Source organism: Dendrobates tinctorius, unplaced genomic scaffold (assembly GCF_039654945.1).
Source record: "Dendrobates tinctorius isolate UK_male_01 unplaced genomic scaffold, ASM3965494v1 ptg000211l, whole genome shotgun sequence".
NCBI classification, from domain to species: domain Eukaryota; kingdom Metazoa; phylum Chordata; class Amphibia; order Anura; family Dendrobatidae; genus Dendrobates; species Dendrobates tinctorius.
In genome coordinates, this window is record NW_027361878.1 from 23,009 (window position 1) to 45,387 (window position 22,379).

Below are 22,379 nucleotides of genomic sequence, written 5' to 3' on the forward strand. Positions count from 1 at the left end.
TTAGCATTCTAGAAACGGATACTGTTCATCAGAAACTTAAACTTACTTTAATTTTAGAAGAAATTTACATTTGGGTCAAGACACATTTTTGTTAACCATAATTCAATGAAGGCAAAATCACATCAATTTATTTTTTTCTTTACTGTGCAGGTTACGCATTTATTTGACAACGAGGGCACAGTTTTCTTTGCTATGATAATGGCAGTGTGGGGTAAGAAAATCACTATAAATTGATTGTGTGAAAATTTTGGAAGGTGAACAGATAATGGGGCCAATATTGGTACAGGAGTAAACAGTATCACGCCTTCGAATAAGAAGCAAGTAAAGATAATTAAATGAACAACTCGAGAGCGGATTGACAGTTCAAAATTGGACATGCTGGATCATTAGCTCCTCCGACAATTATCTGTTAGGGTCCCACATACAATATAAGAAGAAATTAGCCAGCTCACCAAATACAGCCACGTGGTGCTCGGAACAGCCGTGAAGACACCGGAAAATCCAAGACAAATGGCAAAAGGTTCCAGCTCCATAAAAATAATTGCTTTATTCAATCTTCATTAAAAATAGATGCATAGTGGCAAATCCTCGTGTACCAAAGAGTCAAGGCATAGCAAGGCAACGCGTTTCGATCAAACGATCTTTGTCAAGCCATCCTTGACAAAGCCGTCCTGGCTTGACAAAGATCGTTTGATCGAAACGCGTTGCCTTGCTATGCCTTGACACTTTGCTAAACGAGGATTTGCCACTATGCATCTATTTTTAATGAAGATTGAATAAAGCAATTTTTATGGAGCTGGAACCTTTTGCTATTTGTCTAGGGCCCCACATACACCTTAGACTGTCAGCAGAACCCGTTCGTATCGGTGGGTTCGGCTAGTGTTAGGCTAATGTGCATAACAGCCCTAGGTTTCAATGGACACTGTAAAATTAGAGCACTTCCTAATGTGTCAATCATTTAGATACAAAGAGAGACAACTCATCATTCAGTAGGTGGCTATCCTTCGTATATACTGTACATACCCTCTCTGCTCAGTCTAGTTTGTTTGTGTTCTCAATGGAAAGAGGAATAAGTCACAGCCAGACAACATATCTTATTTCTTTCATCTCCCACCATGGTAGATTTGGAACACCCTTCTACACAATAAATGATTGCCTGGGCTGGCTTGCCAAAATCTGATTGGGTTCAGCCAACATTCATCGGTTGTATATGGACACCTTTATATGTATACATATTTTACAATGTACTTGACGAAAAAAATGCATGTAAAGATTTATTATGATCAATGTGTTTCCCTTCAGCTACTATATTCTTGGAGCTGTGGAAGAGGCAGAGAGCAAGAGATGTCTCATGGTGGAACCTGTATAGCTGGGATGAGGATGAGGTAGTATTATATTTTCTTAGGTAATGCTCTCAGGTGTCATTACAGTAAAGGGGTCACCTAAACAATCTCTTTTCATTTGCCCACTAGGATATATGGGCATTATAGAGGAAGGTCCTACACTTGGGACCCCTCTGTGAACCTGAATAGACCGTCGCTAACTAGCAGTGGCTCTCACACCATTTTGCCAAAGACCACATGGTCAGCCAAAGTTTTGAATGGCCACAATTCTTACTAACAATAACAATAATAATCTTTATTTATATAGTGCCAACATATTCCGCAGCGCTTTACAAGTCAGCAGTTCATATACAAGTCATAGGTAACAACGTTAAAGATAATACAATAATTAAAGCAAAGATAATGACGCCCCTGCTCGTAAGAGCTTGCAATCTACAATGAGGTGGGGGAGACACAAAGTACAGGTGTGTATTTACAAGGATGATCCAGCCATCTTGAGGGAATGGGGGATAGATAAGTAGTCACCAGGCATTATTTGTAGTGATTTTAAGTGCGGTCGGTTTGATGGAGAGTTATGTTTAGAGAAATAGTGAATTGGCTATATATAAAAGGTCTTAGATTAGGCAAAGCAATACGCCGCCCTAAACAGATGTGTTTTGAGGGAGCGCCTAAAACTGTTTAAGTTGTGGTTAGTCCTAATTTTTTTGGGTAGAGCATTCCAGAGGATTGGTGCAACTTGGGAGAAGTCTTGGACCTGGGAGTGGAAGGTACAGATTAGTATGGATGTTAGTCGAAAGTCGCTTGCAGAGCGTAACAAGCAGGTAGGCCGATAAATAGAAATGAGGGAAGTGATGTAGGGGGGTGCAGCCCGCCCATCAGCGCCCGTATCACTTGACCGCAGGTCACCGTTGGGTTGGCATGACAACCAGAGGTCTCAGCAGACATCTATGTTGTCACTGCCAGATTACTATGAGCGCCGCCAGGTGGTCACCACTCATAGCAAGTCGATAATTCTGCTACATACAGGCGATCTGATCATCGCCTGCATGTAGCAGAGGTGATCGGATTTTGGCAGCTTCTAGTCTCCCATGGAGACTATTGAAGCATGCCAAAAGTTAAAAAAAAAATGTTTAAAAATATTAAAAAATAAAAAAATATAAAAGTTCAAATCACCCCCCTTTCACCCCATTCAAAATAAAACCTTAAAAAAAATTAAACATACACATATTTGCTATCGCCACGTTAAGAATCACCCCATCTATCAATATAAAAAAAATTAACCCAAATCACTTAACGGCGTAACGAGAAAAAAAGTAAAAACGACAGAATTACGTGTTTTTTTATTGCAGCAACAATTCATTAACTCCTTCACCACCCAGCCTATTTTGGCCTTACTGACCTGGCCATTTTTTGCAATTCTGACCAGTGTCCCTTTATGAGGTAATAACTCAGGAACGCTTCAACGCATCCTAGCGATTCTGAGATTGTTTTTTTCGTGACATATCGGGCTTCATGTTAGTGGTAAATTTAGGTCGTTAATTTTTTATTTTATTTGTGAAAAAATCAGAAATTTGGCAAAAATTTTGAAAATTTTGCAATTTTCAATTTTTTTTTTATTCTGTTAAACCAGAGAATTATGTGACACAAAATAGTTAGTAAATAACATTTCCCACATGTCTACTTTATATCAGCACAATTTTGTTAAAAAAAAAATTTTTTGTTAGGAAGTTATAAGGGTTCAGTAAGGGTTCAATCACATTTGAAGTCCCTTTGAGGGGCCTACATGACAGAAAACACCCAAAAGTGACACCGTTCCAAAAACTGCACCCCCAAGCTACTCAAAACTACAATCAAGAAGATTATTAACCCTTCAGGTGCTTCAGAGGAACTAAAGCAACATGGAAGGAAAAAATGGACATTTTAATTTTTCCAACGAAAATGTTCTTTTAGCCTCAATTTTTTCATTTTCACATGGACAAGGGATAAAATGGATCCTAAAATTTGTTGGGAAATTTCTCCTGAGTACACTGATACCTCATATGTGGTCATAAACCACTGTTTGGGCACACAGCAGGGCCTGGAAGGGAATGAGCGCCATTTGACTTTTTGAATGCAAAATTAGCTCCAATTGTCAGCAGGCACTATGTCGCGTATGGAGAGCCCCTGTGTGCCTAAACATTGGAGCTCCCCCACAAGTGACCCCATTTTGGAAACTAGACCCTCCAAGGAACTTATCTAGATGGATAGTGAGCACTTTGAACCCCCAGGTGCTTCACAAATTGATCTGTAAAAATGAAAAAGTACTTTTTTTTTCACAAAAATTTTCTTTTAGCCTCAATATTTTCATTTTCACATGGGCAACAGGATAAAATGGATCCTAAAATGTGTTGGGAAATTTCTCCTGAGTACACCGATACCTCATATGTGGTCATAAACCACTGTTTGGGTGCACGGCAGGGCTCGGAAGGGAAGGAGCGCCATTTGACTTTTTGAATGGAAAATTAGCACCAATTGTTAGCGGACACCATGTCGCGTATGGAAAGTATGTAGTGTATGTCAGGTTGGTGTGTGGTGTATTGTAGTGTATGTCAGGTTGGTGTGTATGGTGTAGTATACACCACACACACACACACACACACACCATCCTGACATACACCACACACCATCCTGACATACAGTACGTTAGGTTGGTGTGTGGTGTAGTGTACGTCAGGTTGGTGTGCGGTGTGGTATAGTGTAGTGTATGTCAGGTTGATATGTGTGGTGTAGTATGCACCACACACACAACAACCTGACGTACACTACAACACACAAACCAACCTGACATACACTATACCACACCACACACCAACCTGACGTAGTGTATGTCAGGTTGGTGTGGTGTAGTGTACATCAGGTTGGTGTGTGTGGTTTAGTGTACATCAGGTTGGGGTGTGTGTGTGGTGTTGTGTATGTCAGGCTGGTGTGGGTGAGTTCTGTAGGGGAATGTCAGGATGTGTTTAGTCCACGGACGTGTGATGAATTCTGAAACATTCATTGAACACAGTCCAGGTTTGTCAGGACACGTTTCACATTGGAAACGAGTCTCCTTTCTTATCCCCCTTTTATAGCACACCCAGCACCTTTTTTTTTGCTCTCCTCTCACCAGGAAAATGTTGCCCTGGTACCATACGGGAAGCTTGAGTTCCAGGGGTGCTGGGGCCCGCTCCTTCCTCTTCTTCAAACATCAGGGCCTTTATCAATACCTCCTGGAACTGAAGGAAGTTGTTGTTGGTCTGGCCTGCACATCGTGATAGCACGTATCTGTTATACAGAGCCATTTGTATGATGTGCACAGACAGTTTTTTTACAACACCTTAGCCTTCCACATGGCACTATAGGGCTAGAGGACTTAATCAGAAAGATCAACTTCCCCCATGTGTTTGTTGTACCCCAGGGCACAGTCCAGTTTGTGGACCTGTGCTGGGGTACCTCTAATGGTAGTGGCCGTGGTGCCAGTACCTTGGATTGTTGTCAAGAAAAAGACGTCCCTTCTGTCTTTGAACTTGACCACAACCATGTTGCCGCTACATTGGGCTCGGCTCTCACCCTTTGGGAAAGGCTGCTCTATTAGCAACAAAGGGAGACCCCTCTGGTTTCTGCACACAGTACTGCAAGCTGCGGTAGCTCTAGCAGAGAGGGACTGAAAGAGTGGGATGCTTGTATAAGTTATCAACGTACAGATGATAACCTTTATCAAGCAGTGGGTGGACCAAATCACACACTATTTTCCCGCTCACCCTCAGAGCAGGTGGGCATTTTGGGGGCTGGATCCTGCTATCCTTCCCCTGGTATGCTCTAAAGCTGTGAGTGTACCCTGAGGTACTCTCACACAGCTTAGGCTAGTTTCACACTAGCGCTTTTGAGCGCAGCGACGGCCTGCGCACGGCCGCCGCTAAGCCCCGCCCCCTGTCGCGCCTCCGCCGGTAGCTCCGCCTACCGGCGCATGACGCTGCATGCGTCCTGCGTCCCCTATCTTTCTCACTGGGGGCGCAGGCCGTGCGCAGTATGCGTTTGGCGGCGCATGCGTCCTTTTGACGGTGCGCCGACCTTTGCCAAACGCAACCTGCTGCAGTTTGGTTGCGCTCGGCACACCGTCAAAAAGGCGCATGCGCCGCCAAACACATACTGCGCACAGCCTGCGCCCCCAGTGACAAAGATAGGGGACGCAGGGCGCATGCAGCGTCATGCGCCGGTAGGCGGAGCTACCGGCGGAGGCGCGACAGGGGACGGGGCTTAGCGGCGGCCGTGCGCAGGCCGTCACTGCGCTCAAAAGCGCTAGTGTGAAACTAGCCTTTTAGAGTTTTATCCCGTACCTCGCCCTCTTACTGGGCAGATACTGACGGAATTGAAGCCTCCCTTTGAAGTGGATGAGGGATTCATCCACACATTTCCCTTTGGGGAATGTACACTTCAGCAAACTTGTTGCTGAAGTGTTTGATAACCGGCTGAATTTTGAACAGTCTATCAAAATTCGGGTCATCGCGGGGAAGGCTGTCAGTATTGTCCCTAAAATAGAGAAACTTATGAATCGCCTAAAAACGTTTGTGAAACACAACCATGCCAAATATTGGAGTTTGATATAAAATATCAGTACTCCAGTATTAGCAAATTTCTGGCTTCTTCACAATCCCCATGTGAAGGACCAGTCCCCAATATTTCATCATTTCTACTAAGTCAACAGGACTCCAAGTAGAAAATGATGAATTGGGGTTTTTGGCATAAAATTGCAGGGCGTACAAGTTAGTTTGCTCCACCATAAGACTGACAATTGACTCAAATAAATAGACTTTGAAAAAGTCTATTTTCCTGAGGTTGGCAGTCTCGAACTGCATTCCTTGATTGGGGAACAAAATCAGGAATCCGTGGAGAAAAATTTTCAGGGACGATAAATAGCACATGGAAGGGCAGATCCACTCATGACTCGGATTCCGGGGATCTGCCCTTCCATATGCTATTTATTGGGTAATTTAACCTCCTGCTTCTTTGCGCTTTCATGGGTTATTTAACTCTTTGTGTATATGCCTGTTGGGTTTCTTTATACTTACCTGATACTGGGCTGCTAATTTTTGGGCCTTTTTATCATGAGGGCCCCGGCTTGGTTTATTTGGGGCAACTTTTTTCTCTATCCATTTCCCCTTGGTTTCAAGGGTTGTGATATTATAATTGCCTCATGAGCCAGAAGGTTTGGGTTAGGGATGATCCATGCATGTTTGTATATTGGGCATTGTATTATTGATTCTGAGTGGATATGGTTCTGTTTTAGTTTTAATTGTGTTTTAACATATGTCTTGTGTGCCAATAAAATATTGTGGTGTGCATATTTTGCAGTAGTGCCATCTTTTTTGTTAGTCTTAAGGCACCAAATTTCATGACGCCTACATGGCATCACAGGTTGGGAAGGGGTTAAAATGCAATAAAGGGCGATCAAAAGATCGTATCTGCATGAAAATGGTATCTTTAAAAACATCAGCTCGGATCGCAGAAAATAAGCCCTCACCAACCCGACATCACAAAAAATGGAAATGCTACGGGTATCACAATTTTTTTTTCCTAACAAACTTTACATTTTTTTTTCACCATTTAAGATAAAAAAGAACCTAGACATATTTGCTGTCTATGAACTCGTAATGACCTGGAGAATCATAGTGGCAGGTCAGTTTTAGTATTTAGTGAACATAGTAAAAAAGCAAAACAAAAAAACAATTGTGGAATTGCACTTTTTTTGCAATTTCACAGCACTATGTTAAAACCAATGCTGTCGTTCAAAAGTGCAACTCGTCACACAAAAAACTAGCCCTCACATAGCCATATAAGCGGAAAAATAAAAAAAGTTATGGATCTGGGAAGAAGGGGAGCAAAAAATGAAAACGCAAAAATGAAAATACCTCCGGTAATGAAGGGGTTAATTTTAAGGCTTGGGAAAGGAAGGGCATTAGCAGGGCTGCCACTAAGAATTTTGGGGCCCCACACTGGCAAAATTATCGGGGCCCCCTTGTGACTCCGGCCAGGCTCCACCCCAGCCCAACCTCCAGCCCTCAAACCTTCCACAGTCCCACCGCCCACTGATAGAAAAACTCCACATCTGCACCACGTCCTCACTAATCACACATTAACAGTTCTTGGCCCCCAAGTGTCAACCCCCCCTAGAGACACCAGTAGGGATGATCCATGTTCACACAGTAACCAGACCAGTTATTTTCTGCTGGATCTTTATTGAAGCAAAATATCGCTGTCTTGGCAGCATCGGCCAGTCTCATGGATAAGATTTCAGGCCATACAACTCTGCGTCCTCTTCACCTTTATCTGATTTCTCCTTCTTCTTTTAAAAAAATACACGATGGAACCAATGAGAAAAATCATCCCCAATGAGAAGAAGGATGAACAGATAATTCTCTAATCCCAATAATTGTGTAGAAGTGTCTTCTGTAATAAGCCTAGTTGCTTTAGCACATACTGTACATAGTAAGCACAACTTGTTTTTGTGTAGGAGGAGCTGGCTTTGGAGCTGATCAATGATCCAGACTGCAGTATTCAGAAACATCAGCATTCTTATCTGCGCTCCACCCTAGTTCTATTGGGAGTGGCTGCTGTGGTATGGATTTCTCATTACTAGATCTGAAATATATTACTAAAGACATTGTAGACATTGATCTGTGCCGGTAACATTGGCCTAACCTGTGCTTTTTTTCATCTCTCTCCTCCAGATAGGAATTCTGATTGGAATTGCACAAGCCCTAGTGGTATACCGAGTTTTAGCGACTGTGTTCTTTATGCGTTCATCTTGGCAATTGCTAAGTGATCATGCCAATACTGCTTCTGTCATGTCTGGAGCTGTCCTTCATTACCTCACTATTGTCATCATGACTAAGGTATTTTATTCATAAGTATAATGTAGATCTTGCAAGGGTTGGGCTACTGCTTGCTTGATGATCTTTGCCATGCAAAAGTCACGGCAATGTGAGGAGTTCAAAGTATTTGTGATGTGTCAGCTATGAAAAATTACTTTTCGCTATATCATAGATATGAGAGGTTGTCATTTAACCCCTTCAAGACATGTGCTGTACTAGTACTGTGCATGTCATGTCTACCCCTTTGAGGTGGCCTCCGGCACGTCAGCTGTTTTGAACAGCTGATATGTGCCTCTAACAGCCGCGGGTGGAATCGCAATCCACCCGTAGCTGTTAACCTGTTAAATGCCGCTGTCAAACTCTGACAGCGGCATTTAACATGTGCTTCTGGCAAGCACACCGGGAATCCCGCCCATCGGTGACCCTGTCACATGATCGCGGGTCGGAATGACAACTAGAGGTCCCCAGCAGACCTCTATGGTTGTCTTCCGGATTGCTATGAGCGCCGCCCGGTGGTCGGCGTTCATAGCAAGACAGCAATTCTGCTACATATAGGCGATCTGATCATCGCCTGTATGTAGCAGAGCCGATCGAGTTATGGCAGCTTTTAGTCTCCCATGAAGACTATTGAAGCATGCAAAAAGTAAAAAAAGTTTTTAAAAATATTTTAAAAATAACTAATATATAGAAGTTCAAATCACCCCCCCCTTTCGCTCGCCCCATTCATAATAAAACAACAAGAAAAAAATCAAACAAACATATTTGGTATCGCCACGTTCAGAATCACACAATCTATCAAGCTATAAAAAGAATATAAAAGCTATAAAAAGAATTCATCCAATCGATAAACAGCGTAGTGAAGAAATGTCAAAAAGCCTGAATTACGTTTTTTTTGTTGCTGCAACACTGCATTACATGTAATAACGGGTGATCAAAAGATCATATCCACACCAAAATGGTATCATTAAAAACGCCAGCTCGGCACGCAAAAAATAAGCCCTCACCAAACCCGAGATCACAAAAAATGGAGACGCTACGGGTCTCGGAAAATGACGCAATTTTTATTTTCTTTCTCAACAAAATTTGGATTTTTTTTTTAACCACTTAAATAAAAAAGAACCTAGACATGTTTGGTGTCTATGAACTCGTAATAGATGCCAAAAATTTTTTCTGGTATCTATTCTGGTGTGGGAACCTTCTTTTGTGCACCAACAAAGTTGTGCCATGATATACTTGTATGAACTCGTAATGACCTGGAGAATCATAATGTGGCAGCGCACAGGACTCGCTGCGGATACCGCGTCCCAGCTGGCATACAGGACGCTCACTTTCTTATGGGAGACGGCTCCAGGTGCCTCCTCATTTACTACTGGCCTGATTTTAAATTCAGTTTCAACGAGCTCACAGTACAACATAGGGTACATTGATGAAGGTCATACTGACCGAAACGTCTTAATGTATGTACTGTACTTTATTAAATCACCTTTTGCATTGGAATCCACCTGTGTTTGCCAAGTTCATATGCTGAAGTTCACGGAGTGGGATCCTACTTGTGCACCACTTTTCAGGGTTGTGCCGACGTTTTTATCTACTGGAGAATCATAATGGCAGGTCAGTTTTAGCATTTGGTGAACATGGTAAAAAAAAAACAGTTGTGGGATTGCACTTTTTTTGCAATTTCACCACACATGGAATTTTTTTTACCATTTTTGAGTACAAGATATGGTAAAACCAATGGTGTCATTCAAAAGTACAACTTGTCCTGCAAAAATAAGCTCTCACATGGCCATATTGACTAAAAAATAAAAAAGTTATGGCTCTAGGAAGAGGGGGAGAGAAAAACAGAAATGCAAAAACGAAAAATTGCTCCATCATGAAGGGGTTAAAATATGGTGAATGGGGTGACTAGCTGATATCTCCATGTACCACACTTACAACCCCAGCAAAACGCACATTTTCCTAAGGAACGCCAGGGCCAGCCAGGCATCCCTCTTCTTTGGGTAATGAAGTATACATGGACCCTACAGCTAAAAACCCATCCATAAAATACAAAGACTGCTTTAGCCTACCAGAATGGGAGTCACTTGTACGGAATGGCTTCCTGTTCTGGCTCTGGGGTGGGTCTAAAACAGAGAACTTCTTTTTGTAATGTCTCCATAAAGACCTTTGACGGGAGCTGTCTTTTAATGGGTCCACTTTTTATTGACTTCTATGGCAAGGAAAAAACATTGCATGTCATCAAGTGTGGCACTCTATTGAATTATGCAGGTCATCGTACAGCTATAACTGTTGTTGAATAACAACACAGTTTATTAAAGTGTATATAAACCTTTTACAGCCAAAATCTTAAAGTCCATTTACATGGGATGATAATTGGTAATAAGTGTCCTTATGAACACTTGTTCCCCAACCAACGATCCAATTGGATGGGTGTTAAGATTTTGGTAGGAATGGTTGTTCCCGATTCTCGGTCCATCTAAACAGACCGACGATTACCCAACAAATTAGCTAAGTGCCTGCTTGTCTGGTCCGATCATTTTTTTAAATCCATCGTTCTCGGCAACAAGATATTCTATGTGCACACAAAATGATTGTATTGACGATAGTTCTGTGTGCATAGAAAATTCATCGGCTTGTCTATGTAGGACATTAACAACTTCAGTATAGTCAAATAGTGATCATTTAATCATTTAATGGATGGGATCAGGCAAGTGTATCAAAATTGGCTACATACAAGCCGATCAGCAGTCATTTCTTGTTTGGAGAAGTAAACGAACATTCTACAGACACAGAACAATTGTTAGTACAATCGTTGTGTACACCTGAAATATCCTGTTATCGGCAGAACAGGATAATGTGCTGCCAATAATGATGATTATAATGCGTGTACCCAATGAAGGAGCATTTTGCTCATTCTTAGTGTGATTGCCGACGTGTTTGAATGGAATGATAGTCGGGAACCAGCGTTCAAACTCTTTGGACAATTATTGGCTCATCTAAATGGGCTTTGTCCTATTCTTCAGAGGTATAAGGCCAAAAAGACATCTTAGATCAGTGTCACGGAACTCGGGACATTTTAATTTTGAGGGAGATTACTCTAGAGATTTTAAGAAAAAGTTGAATTATGGTAGCACGTCTTACCAGAGGCCCATTTTATCTTTGCAGGTGAATCGTGTAATCTCCACTCATTTGTGCAATTTGGGTGAGTTTCTTGAATTTACTCTAACTTAGAGTTAATTCAAAATAGACAATATGACAACACATAAATGTGAGATGTATATAAGAGGGATACTGTAATTGTGAGTCCACCAAATGGTGCATGGCAGTAAAGCATAAGCCTAATATGGATCTAAAACCGAAAAAGAAATGAGCAATTAATGCATGTCATAAAAAATATATTTGTTAAATAGTATAAATATAAAAAAGGCAACATTAAAAATTTGTCACATGATAGACAAAAACATCACCGAAGAGAACAGAATCATAATCGCAAAAGGGAATACATGATGACTTCGTAAAAAAGGAATCAATACCAGAAAATGTACAAATGAATAAGGTGTTAAAAAAATGTATAATCGAAAGGAATAATCAATAAAGTGCAAGTGCAAAAATGGAACTGATCATGTCTGGAATTACCGTATCACCTGTGCAATACTAATGAAATCCAGAAAACACGATTTGTTTGCGCGCCTTCAGGACTATAGTTCAGGAACATTGCCATACACCATAATATGAGGCACTGGCATGTGTTGCATCATGCCACAATGTATTTCTCACTAATTCTCACAGAATTGGAAAATAAATAAACCTCGGTGTGGCTCTGTGTAAAATCCTAAGCATAGTATGAGAATACATTTTCTGTGGACACAATAGTCAGGATTTGTTTGACACAGATCCAAAATCCAGTCTTAGACATGGATCTAGAGTTCCACTACTGAAGAGCTCTTTTCGGTTCTCTTTGTCTGTAGCCGAAGACCCAAAGTCATCTGTTGCTCTAGTAGATTTTAAATGAACTAGCAGAATGAATATTTTGTACCCATGGCCAAGTCGTTCGTGTGAATGCTCTGCCTACTTACAAGAAGAACGAGCAACATGTTGAGAGTCTGACTGCTTGTAAGAGGAATAGAAAGTTTTGGGGATGGTTATGAAATACTGTAAATACAGTATCAGTGTCGGCACTGATGACGTTGATGCTGTAAAAAGTGAGGCTATACAGATCACATGTACAAGATAACATTCTTTTTCTATCTCAGAGAACCCTCGGACTTTTACTGAACGAGAAAACAGCTTCACATCTAAAGTGTTTACATTTCAATTCGTCACCCACTTCTCGTCCCTCTTCTATGTGGCATTCTTCCTGGGAAGGTAACTGACCTTTATTACCACTATGTGATTGGTAATATTGTCTTTAAAGCATGCTTTTTCTACGCTAACTGCCCTCTGCTATAAATTATAGGTACCTTTTTTAATGTAGAAAAAAATTCTCTGATATATTGTGATCTTATGTTGGTCACATTTTATAATATGACTGTAATAATGCACATAGATGTGAACCATAGCAGTTGATGTAAATATAAATTGAGTAGGTTGGGTATTTTTTACATCTGTTCATTAAATACCATTTTCTAATTCTTAGATTAGAGGTTGAGGCGGTAATTACTGGTCATGAAGCTGTAATTTACACATGTGTTAATCGTACAGTGATTATGCTGGTATAACTTTGTCTTCAGTAGATTATACGTCTCTTGAATATTAATAATAGTTCAGATTGTTTCATAATCTAATCCCTGCTGGATTTTCTGGAAAGTGGAAATTTGATAAAACGCCTTATGTTTACTACTAGAAGTATAACACACTGTTACCAAGGTTTTGTCCCTCAGACAATTTTGAGTGTTCCTGATAGATGTTTTCATGCTGATTTCAGAAATGACTTCAGATTTTTCCTATCATGTAAGGTTTTTGAGAAATGATACGGCACATTATAATCTGTTATAATTCTAAAAACTCATATATGAACTTTTTCTGAAACAGTAAATTCTGAATTCTCCACTGAAATAACATAAATTGCTGATCTAAACATATGCAAGCACTTATTATGCGAATTCCACGCAGGCGCAGTGAATCATTCAGCTGACCGTGTATGGAGCATACCACATCTCCTGGGCAGGGGAGGAATCAAAAGACAATACTGACATACTTAGAGCACTGCTGAATGGATCATGACCTTCAATGCCTTTCACTTTCCTGATGATATGGAGAGAGCAGAGAGATCATGTAACAGATTGCTACTTCTGCCTTACAAATGTAACAGGATATTCAGCAAAGAACAAGAAGTCAATAGAATATCCTAATCTTCCTTCAGCCATAAGACCAGTGCCACACGATGAAAGTCTTCGTGTTCCAAAGCCGCCCCAAATATGGACAATGGAGGACGACGAGGATGAACTAACAATGTCAGTGGAAAATGAAACTGCTGCAGACCCAGACTGAGCCTTCTACATCTAATCCACATCTGTTCACTCAAGCTGATCTGAGTGACTTGGTCAGAGATTTGAAATTGTCAAAGAGACCGGCAGAATTATTGGGATCAAGGCTACAAGAATGGAATCTCTTATTACCAGGAACAAGAGTTTCTGTTTTTCGCAGTCGTCAAGAAGACCTTAATCAATTTTTCAACCATGTCGACAGTTTAACCTTTTGCAACAATGTCTTAGGGTTGTTTGGTGCTCTTGGATGCAAACATGACTCGAAGGAATGGCGACTATTCATTGACTCGTCAGTTTCAAGTCTGAAGGCTGTTTTACTACACAACGGAAATATCTATCCTTCCATACCTATTGGACACGCAGTACACATCAAAAAAACGTATGAGAATATGGAGTTACTGTTGACCCACATTAATTATAGAAATTATAACTGAAACATATGTGGTGATCTAAAAGTTGTTGCACTTCTTATTGGACTGCAGCTTGGATATACCAAGTATTGTTTTACTTGTGAATGGGACAGTCGTGCACGAGAAATGCACTATTTCAGAAAGTACTGGCCACTCCCGAAAACCTGGTTGTTGGACAGAAGAATGTTAAACATAATCCTCTTGTTGATCCAGCAAAGATATTTCTCCCTCCTTTGCATATTAAACTTGGGCTTATGAAGAATTTTGTTAAAGCAATGAACAAAGAATCGGAAGCCTTTTCTTACTTGCGACAGAAATTTCCAAGAATAAGTGATGCAAAGATTAAAGAAGGTATTTTTATTGGCCCACAGATCAGAGATATAATGAATGACAGTAGCTTTGACGGTCTTTTGCAAGGTGCTGAACAAGTGGCATGGAAAGCCTTTAAAGATGTGACCTTCAACTTCCTTGGCAACAACAGGGCACCGAACTGGGAACAACTCATGGACAACATGCTCACAACGTATCATTTGATGAAATGTCATTAAGAATGCATTTTCTACATTCTCACTTGGACTTTCTTTCAGCCAATCCTGGTGCCGTTAGCGATGAACAAGGTGAAAGATTTCATCAAGACATTGCACTGATGGAGAAAAGATACCAGTGAAAGAGGAGTACGTCAATGCTGGCTGACTATTGCTGGAATCTTATTCGAGAAGCATCTGACACGGATTATAAACGAAAGTCGTCTGCAAAACAATTTTGAACAATTGCTTTTGCTATTGACATCGATGCACATATATGTAGTGTCTCAGACATCATAATGTAGACTATAAACTGTTGTTTCTTAACCCCTTACTGCCAGCTGACTGAATATCAACCAAATAATCAAAACAAGCATAATTGTCATATGTGGCCAGGAACTGGTAGAAGACCAATATAGTTCTCCCACCCAGTGTATGGACACACAGGTAAATGTGGAATACTCCCAACAGCATGCAAACAAAGAGAAAATGGAGTAGCCATAAACCACAAAAAAGATTTATAGGTTTCATAGAAAATACATCTTTATTATATTATATTAAAAATATCAAACATTTATAATGTATGAGGTAGATTGCAGGAGCAATCCAGAAAAAACAATCAGCGAGAAGTCACCATTATAAGTACAAAATGGGGCAAAAGACAAAAGTGCAGGTGAAGTTCTAAACCCCAATGTGCAAAGTCCTACAAAAGTATTGCAGTCAGCCCAAATAGTTATACTAGAACGCTGCACATGGGTGCCAAAGTAGAAAAATCACCATCTACACATAAACAATTGCGCCAAATACAGGTAAAGGTCAAATGGAGTCACAGGGTATAATACCCATAATATCATATAAGCATATTACCACTTACCCATAATGCCAATATAAGAGGGGGGACGCCTCGCTGTTGACCCCGACGCGCGTTTCGCTACAGCTTTATCAAGGGGAGATGTCTGTCTGATATCGCTAGCCCATATATATATACAAAGTCCCAGATGCCGGTAATCACAGCGGCGCATGCTCGGTGGGATTGGGCGGCGTCTACACCATGGTCTGCCACCATCACAAGGGTCGCGGGCATGCGTGGTAAACAACCACCCATATGACATAGGGTCAGCACAGTGGCTCAGTGGTTAGCGCTGCAGCCTTGCAGCGCTGGGGTCCTGGGTTCGAATCCCACCAAGGACAACATCTGCAAGGAGTTTGTATGTTCTCCCCGTGTTTGCGTGGGTTTCCTCCGGGCACTCCGGTTTCCTCCCACACTCCAAAGACATACTGATCACTAAAATGCGCGCGACTCATAATAGATGGCCGGAACATAGCGCGCCAATACCGATCACACTGTGCACGGCCATTTTTTTGTGGACCAAATGCAGGCAACCATAATACAAGAGTCTCTCCACAGATATTCTACTCTGGTCTGCTCAATATATATCACAACTATGGAGAAACAAATTAACCGCCAACGGCTCAAAACCTCCAGGCAGAGCTAAATGTGTCAACCATATACACATTGGTTAAAAATAAAAAATGTAAATATACACATAGTTGGACAATGGGTATCAAAAATACTACGGCACAACAAATCAATATGAATACAGTACAAAAACATGCAATATCTATATATATATAAGCAGTACATCAGCTTTACTTGTTATTAATAACCGAATGAAAGAGACATCCTCCCATAATGAGTTTCCATCCACAAAATTCAATCGGATATAAAGAGAGAGTAATAGTTTCATAAAGTCTCTCGAATCAGTTATCCTTTCAAATTCATAGCCAGTACATTGATGTCCAGAGGGATGGATGTCCGCTTAAAAGGTATGTCCACAGTGGTTCTGCATATTGGTCCAACATGTTGTGATAAGGCTTCCGGGAGCAAACACTCGAACAATGTAAAGAATTAAATTATAAATGTGTGATAACTAAAAAGACAAACACACAAAAGAGACAATTAAAAACACAAAACCGCAAAGCTGGGAATACCAAGGTAAATCATGTCAACAAACAAATGTGAGATGCTAATCCAACATAAGAGAAATATGACAGCAGAAAAAAGTAAACGGGTAAGGGGATAGGCAAAAGGAGAGGATAAAGGGGAAAGAAAAAAGGCAGACAGGAGCAGATAGGTTATTAAAGAAATGACCCAAAGCTGTTAGTTTCATTTAGACCCCTGGGTGCCAGGGTATCCAATGTCACAATCCACCTGCACTCATGTTCTGCGAGGATCTTCTTGACATTGCCCCCACGGACACCACACTCAATTTTGTCAATCCCACGGACCAACAGGCCCTTTGGATTAACCTCATGAAAAAGCTTAAAGTGCTTTGGGAGAGTTTTCAAAATGGAAACATCTTGGATGTCTTTAGCCGCCATGATGTCTCTAACATGTTCGCGTAATCGAACTTTTAATGCTCGTGATGTAAGCCCGGCATAAATTTTCCCACAGGGACAGGTGGCATAATATACCACATTAGATGTGTTGCATGTGATAAAATCCCTTATGTAAAAGATTTTCTTCCCGTCTGATGATGTGAATGACGTAGTTCTGTAAATATTCGGACATGCAACACATCTACCACATGGAAAGCATCCCTGTGTAAGTGTCGAGCTAGTGAGAAAAGTTGTAGTTTTTGGAACATAGTGGTTCTTAACTAGATGATCCTTTAAATTCATGCTGCGTCTGTGAATTATCCTTGGTTTTGATGGAAGACATGACATCAATGTGGCATCAGTGTGTAGGACTGGCCAGCATTTTGCCAAAATGTCTCTCATTCAATCCCATTGGCAGTTAGAGGTTGATACAAAACAAAGAGTATCCTCATTCTTTCGCTGCCGAGAATTAATGGAATTGGTCAACAGTTCATTTCATGGAGTCCGTTTAGCTCTCCTATATCCCTGTCTAATACACCGATTACTATGTCCTCTGGATCTAAAGCGTTGTCTCAAATCCTCAGCCTGCCGCTCAAACATTGTTTCCGTGGAACAAATGCGCCGAGTACGCAAATACTGTCCAGTCAGAATAGCATGGATAACAGGTGGAACATGCGCAGAAGATGCGTGTAGTAAGCAGTTTACTGCTGTCTCCTTACCAAACAAGTCAGTCTGGATTACCCCATTGGTATCCACACATAATAAAACATCCAAGAACTCAAGGCTCGACTTATGCCATTTGTATGTGAACCTAAGATTAACATCATTGGAATTTAAATACTGCATAAATCCTTTGAGTTCATTTATGGATCCCTGCCAAATAACAAACACGTCATCCATGTAACGATGCCAGCACTGCACATGGTCTGCGGCGTGGGCCCCGCCACCAAGAAACACCTGCCTCTCCCAATATCCGAGAAACAGGTTTGCATATGACGGGGAACACGCCGCACCAATGGCAGTGCCGTGCTTCTGCAAGAAAAAACGATCCTTAAAAAAAAAAAATGATGATGTAAAACAAAATCCAAAAGTTCCAACAAAAATTCACACCAGTGACCATCTCGATTCGTCATCTCCAAATAAAACCGTACTGCTGCCAGCCCATCATTATGATTAATAGATGTGTACAAAGATTAAATATCAATGGCCACAAGGACCATGTCGTCTTCCAGGGTAATCCCATTTAACTTATTCAACAAACCTGTAGTGTCTCTGACATAGGAGGGCAAGGTCTCCACAATGGGTTTCAAGTAGTGATCAATAAACTTGCATATCATGTCACATGGCCCCAGTATGCCAGAGACTATGGGACGCCCCGGAGGATTGACCGGGTCCTTGTGGACCTTGGATAGCAGATAAAAGGTTGGTACCCTTGGATTTTTAATCAATAGTCCTTCAAAAAAAGTTTTGGGGATGAGACCAGCCTCAAACGCATTATATAGAATTTTTCCAGTAGCTGAGTAAATGCTGTAATAGGGTTATTAGTCAATTGTTGGTATGTCTCCTTATTTCTAAATTGTTTAAAGGCTTCTTTTTTATATTTTTCTGTGGGCCAGACCACGACATTCCCACCCTTATCTGCTGCTTTTATTACCACATCGTCAAGTTTTTGTAGATCTTTCAACGCCTTTCTTTGTCTAGGTGTAAGATTATCCCTATTAATGTTCGTTGGTATTTTTTTAAATTCTTCAACTACCATTTTACAAAAAATCTCAACCTGTGGGCATACAGAAAGGGCAGGAAATGTCGTGGATCTAGGCAAAACAGACTGAGGAAACGTACCTGTAGTTACAACCTGTTGTTCTCTAAGTAAATCCTCAAGGGCCAACAACGCTTGTTGTTAAAGATCCTCCTCCAAATTTATATTCATTTGTCGTGAATAATGTAACTTAGTAAGTATCACTTTACGACAGAAAAGATGTATGTCCTTCATGGCTGTAAAAAAATTAAAGCCGTTACTAGGAGCAAAAGACAAGCCCAAACCCAGAAGGTCACATTGGTCATCAGTTAAAATGTGGTCAGTTAAAATGACGTCATATGGGTGGTTGTTTACCACGCATGTGCGGGACCCTTGTGATGGCGGCAGACCATTGTTTAGACGCCGCCCGATCCCACCGAGCATGTGGCGCTGTCATTACCGGCATCTGGGACCTTGTGTATATATATATGTGAAAAATGAGGATGAATGAACTCATGGAGATCAACATCCAACACTGCGGAGACACCATCACATGTTTCTCAACGCAATGATTCTAGAGCAATGCCCCTATCCCTTATGGGAAATATGTAAAAACATGCAAAACACAAGCCGCAGAGACACCATCACATGTTTCTCAATGCAAGCAATGACTAGCCAGGTCTTTCCCCGGGAAGGAACAATCATGGGAAGGGCAGTCTCCAATGAAGGAAACCACCTATGCCAAAACATGGTATCCATCCACAGACAGCTGTTTCGGGGTATTGCCCCTCATCAGTGTGGAGTAGGAAACTGGCCAGTAGGAGCAATGCCTAGTAGAAGACTGTGAAAAATGAGGATGAATGAACTCATGGAGATCAACATCCAACACTGTGGAGACACCATCACATATTTCTCAACGCAGTGATTCTAGAGCAATGCCCCCATCCCTTATGGGAAATATGTAAAAACATGCAAAACACAAGCCGCGGAGACACCATCACATGTTTCTCAATGCAGTGTTGGATGTTGATACCATGTTTTAGCCTAGGTGGTTTCCTTCATTGGAGACTGCCCTTCCCGTGGTTGTTCCTTCCCGGGGAAAGACCTGACTAGTCATTGCTTGCGTTGAGAAACATGTGATGGTGTCTCCGCGGCTTGTGTTTTGCATGTTTTTACATACTTAACATAAGGGATGGGGTCATTGCTCTAGAATCACTGCGTTGAGAAACATGTGATGGTGTCTCCGCAGTGTTGGATGTTGATCTCCATGAGTTCATTCATCCTCATTTTTAACAGTCTTCTATTGCTCCTACTGGCCAGTTTCCTACTCCACACTGATGATGGGCAATACCCCGAAACAGCTGTCTGTGGATGGATACCATGTTTTGGCATAAGTGGTTTCCTTCATTGGAGACTGCCCTTCCCGTGGTTGTTCCTTCCCGGGGAAAGACCTGGCTAGTCATTGCTTGTGTTGAGAAACATGTGATGGTGTCTCCGTGGCTTGTGTTTTGCATGTTTTTGTATATATATGGGCTAGCGATATCAGACAGACATCTCCCCTTGATAAAGCTGTGGCGAAACGCGCATCGGGGTCAACAGCGAGGCGTCCCCCCTCTTATATTGGCATTATGGGTAAGTGGTAATATGCTTATATGATATTATGGGAATTATTCCCAGTGACTCCATTTGACCTTTACCTGTATATGGCGCAATTGTTTATGTGTAGATGGTGATTTTTCTACTTTGGCACCCATGTTCAGCATTCTAGTATAACAATTTGGGCTGACTGCAATACTTTTGTAAGACTTTGCACATTGGGGTTTATAACTTCACCTGCACTTTTGTCTTTTGCCCCATTTTGTACTTATAATGGTGACTTCTTGCTGATTGTTTTTTCTGGATTGCTCCTTCAATCTACCTCGTACATTATAAATGTTTGAAGTTTTTAATATAATATAATAAAGATGTATTTTCTATGAAACCTATAAATCTTTTTTATGGTTTATGGTTACTCCATTTTCTCTTTTTTTGCAGCTGACTGAATAGTATGTCAGCTGGGAGTATCCCCACTTTGAGGTTGACTCCGGCGTTCAGCCCACATCAAAGCCGGGACATGTCAGCTGTTTTTAACAGCTGACATGTGCCCGCAATAGGCGCGAGCGGAATCACGATCCGCCCTCGCCTATTAAGTAGTTAAATGCCGCTGTCAAACAATGACAGCGGGCATTTAAATGCACTTACAGACGCCGATCCAGAAAAACACACAGCGAAGACCCCCATCACGTGATCAGAGGTCATTGCTGCTTTGCCATCACCACCAGAGGTCTCCTCGAGACCGCTATGGTTGTTGATGGCAGATTGCTATGAGCGCCACCCTGTGGTCGGTGCTCATAGCAAGCCTGTAATTCTGCTGCATAGAAGTGATCTCAGCATCACCTCTATGTAGCAGAGGCGATCGCGCTATGGCAGCTTCTAGCCTCTTATGGAGGCTATTGATCAACTCGTGTGGAACTTTATGCTATCCCCTGAGGAAGAAGTAGCTCATACTTCGAAACGCGTTGGGAAAAAGAATAAAAAACATTGATCTTTTAATGTATTAGTAATCGTGTATTATGTCAAGCAGCGCACGAAGTGCAAAAAAGTTCCACAGGAGTTGATGTTTCGGCGGTCACTTGTTTGACCTTTGGACGTGTAGCAGCTGATCAATAACTCTATCCGCTATATCTCTCCTACAGCAGGTGAGTAGATTCTTAACACGTTTTTATCTTTATCATCAGATAAGACCCTATTTGCACTCTTTCATTCCTATAGTGCAATATATGGAGGCTATTGAAGCATGAAAAAAGTAAAAAAAAAAAAAAAGCATAAAAGTTCAAATCACCCCCCTTTTGCCCCAATCAAAGTAAAACAATAAAAAAATCAAACCTACACATATTTGGTATCGCCCTGTACAGAATTGCCCGGTCTATCAATAAAAAAAGAATTAACCTGATCGCTAAACGGCGTAGCCATAAAAAAAATCAAAACGCTAGAATTACGTTTTTTTGGTCGCCGCGACATTGCATTAAAAAGCAATAACGGCAATCAAAAGAACGTATCTACACAAAAGTGGTATCATTAAAAACGTCAACTCGGCACACAAAAATAAGCCCGCATCCAACTCAAGATCACGAAAAATGGAGACGTTACGGGTCTCAGAAAATTGCACATTTTTTATTTTTCTAGCAAACTTTGGAATTTTTTTTCACCACTTAGATAAAAGAGAACCTAGACATGTTTGGTGTCTATGAACTCATAATGACTTGGAGAATCATAATGGCAGGTCTGTTTTAGCATTTAGTGAACCTATCAAAAAAGCCAAGCAAAAAACAAGTGTGGGATTGCACATTTTTTGCAATTTCTCTGGACTTGGAATTCTTTTCCCGTTTTCGAGTACATGACATGGTAAAACCAATGGTTTCTTTCAAAAGTACAACTCATCCTGCAAAAAATAAGCCCTCACATGGCCATATTGATGGAAAAATTAAAAAAGTTATGGCTCTGGAAAGAAGGGGAGCGAAAAACGAAAAAAGCTCAGATCATGAAAGGGCTAAAAACGTTACGTGATAC

General features: G+C 41.2%; 1 protein-coding gene across 2 annotated transcripts in view; it reads left to right on the top strand.

Moving 5' to 3' along the window:
* Positions 1 to 22,379, top strand: part of ANO9 (anoctamin 9) — a 65,155-nt gene that overhangs the window by 14,475 nt on the left and 28,301 nt on the right. For both annotated transcript variants that reach the window (XM_073554318.1, XM_073554319.1), the window contains exons 4-9: positions 151 to 211; positions 1,303 to 1,385; positions 7,873 to 7,977; positions 8,090 to 8,254; positions 11,399 to 11,435; positions 12,487 to 12,598. In XM_073554318.1, the coding sequence (XP_073410419.1) occupies positions 151 to 211; positions 1,303 to 1,385; positions 7,873 to 7,977; positions 8,090 to 8,254; positions 11,399 to 11,435; positions 12,487 to 12,598 (563 nt within the window). The remainder of the gene's footprint in view (positions 1 to 150; positions 212 to 1,302; positions 1,386 to 7,872; positions 7,978 to 8,089; positions 8,255 to 11,398; positions 11,436 to 12,486; positions 12,599 to 22,379) is intronic.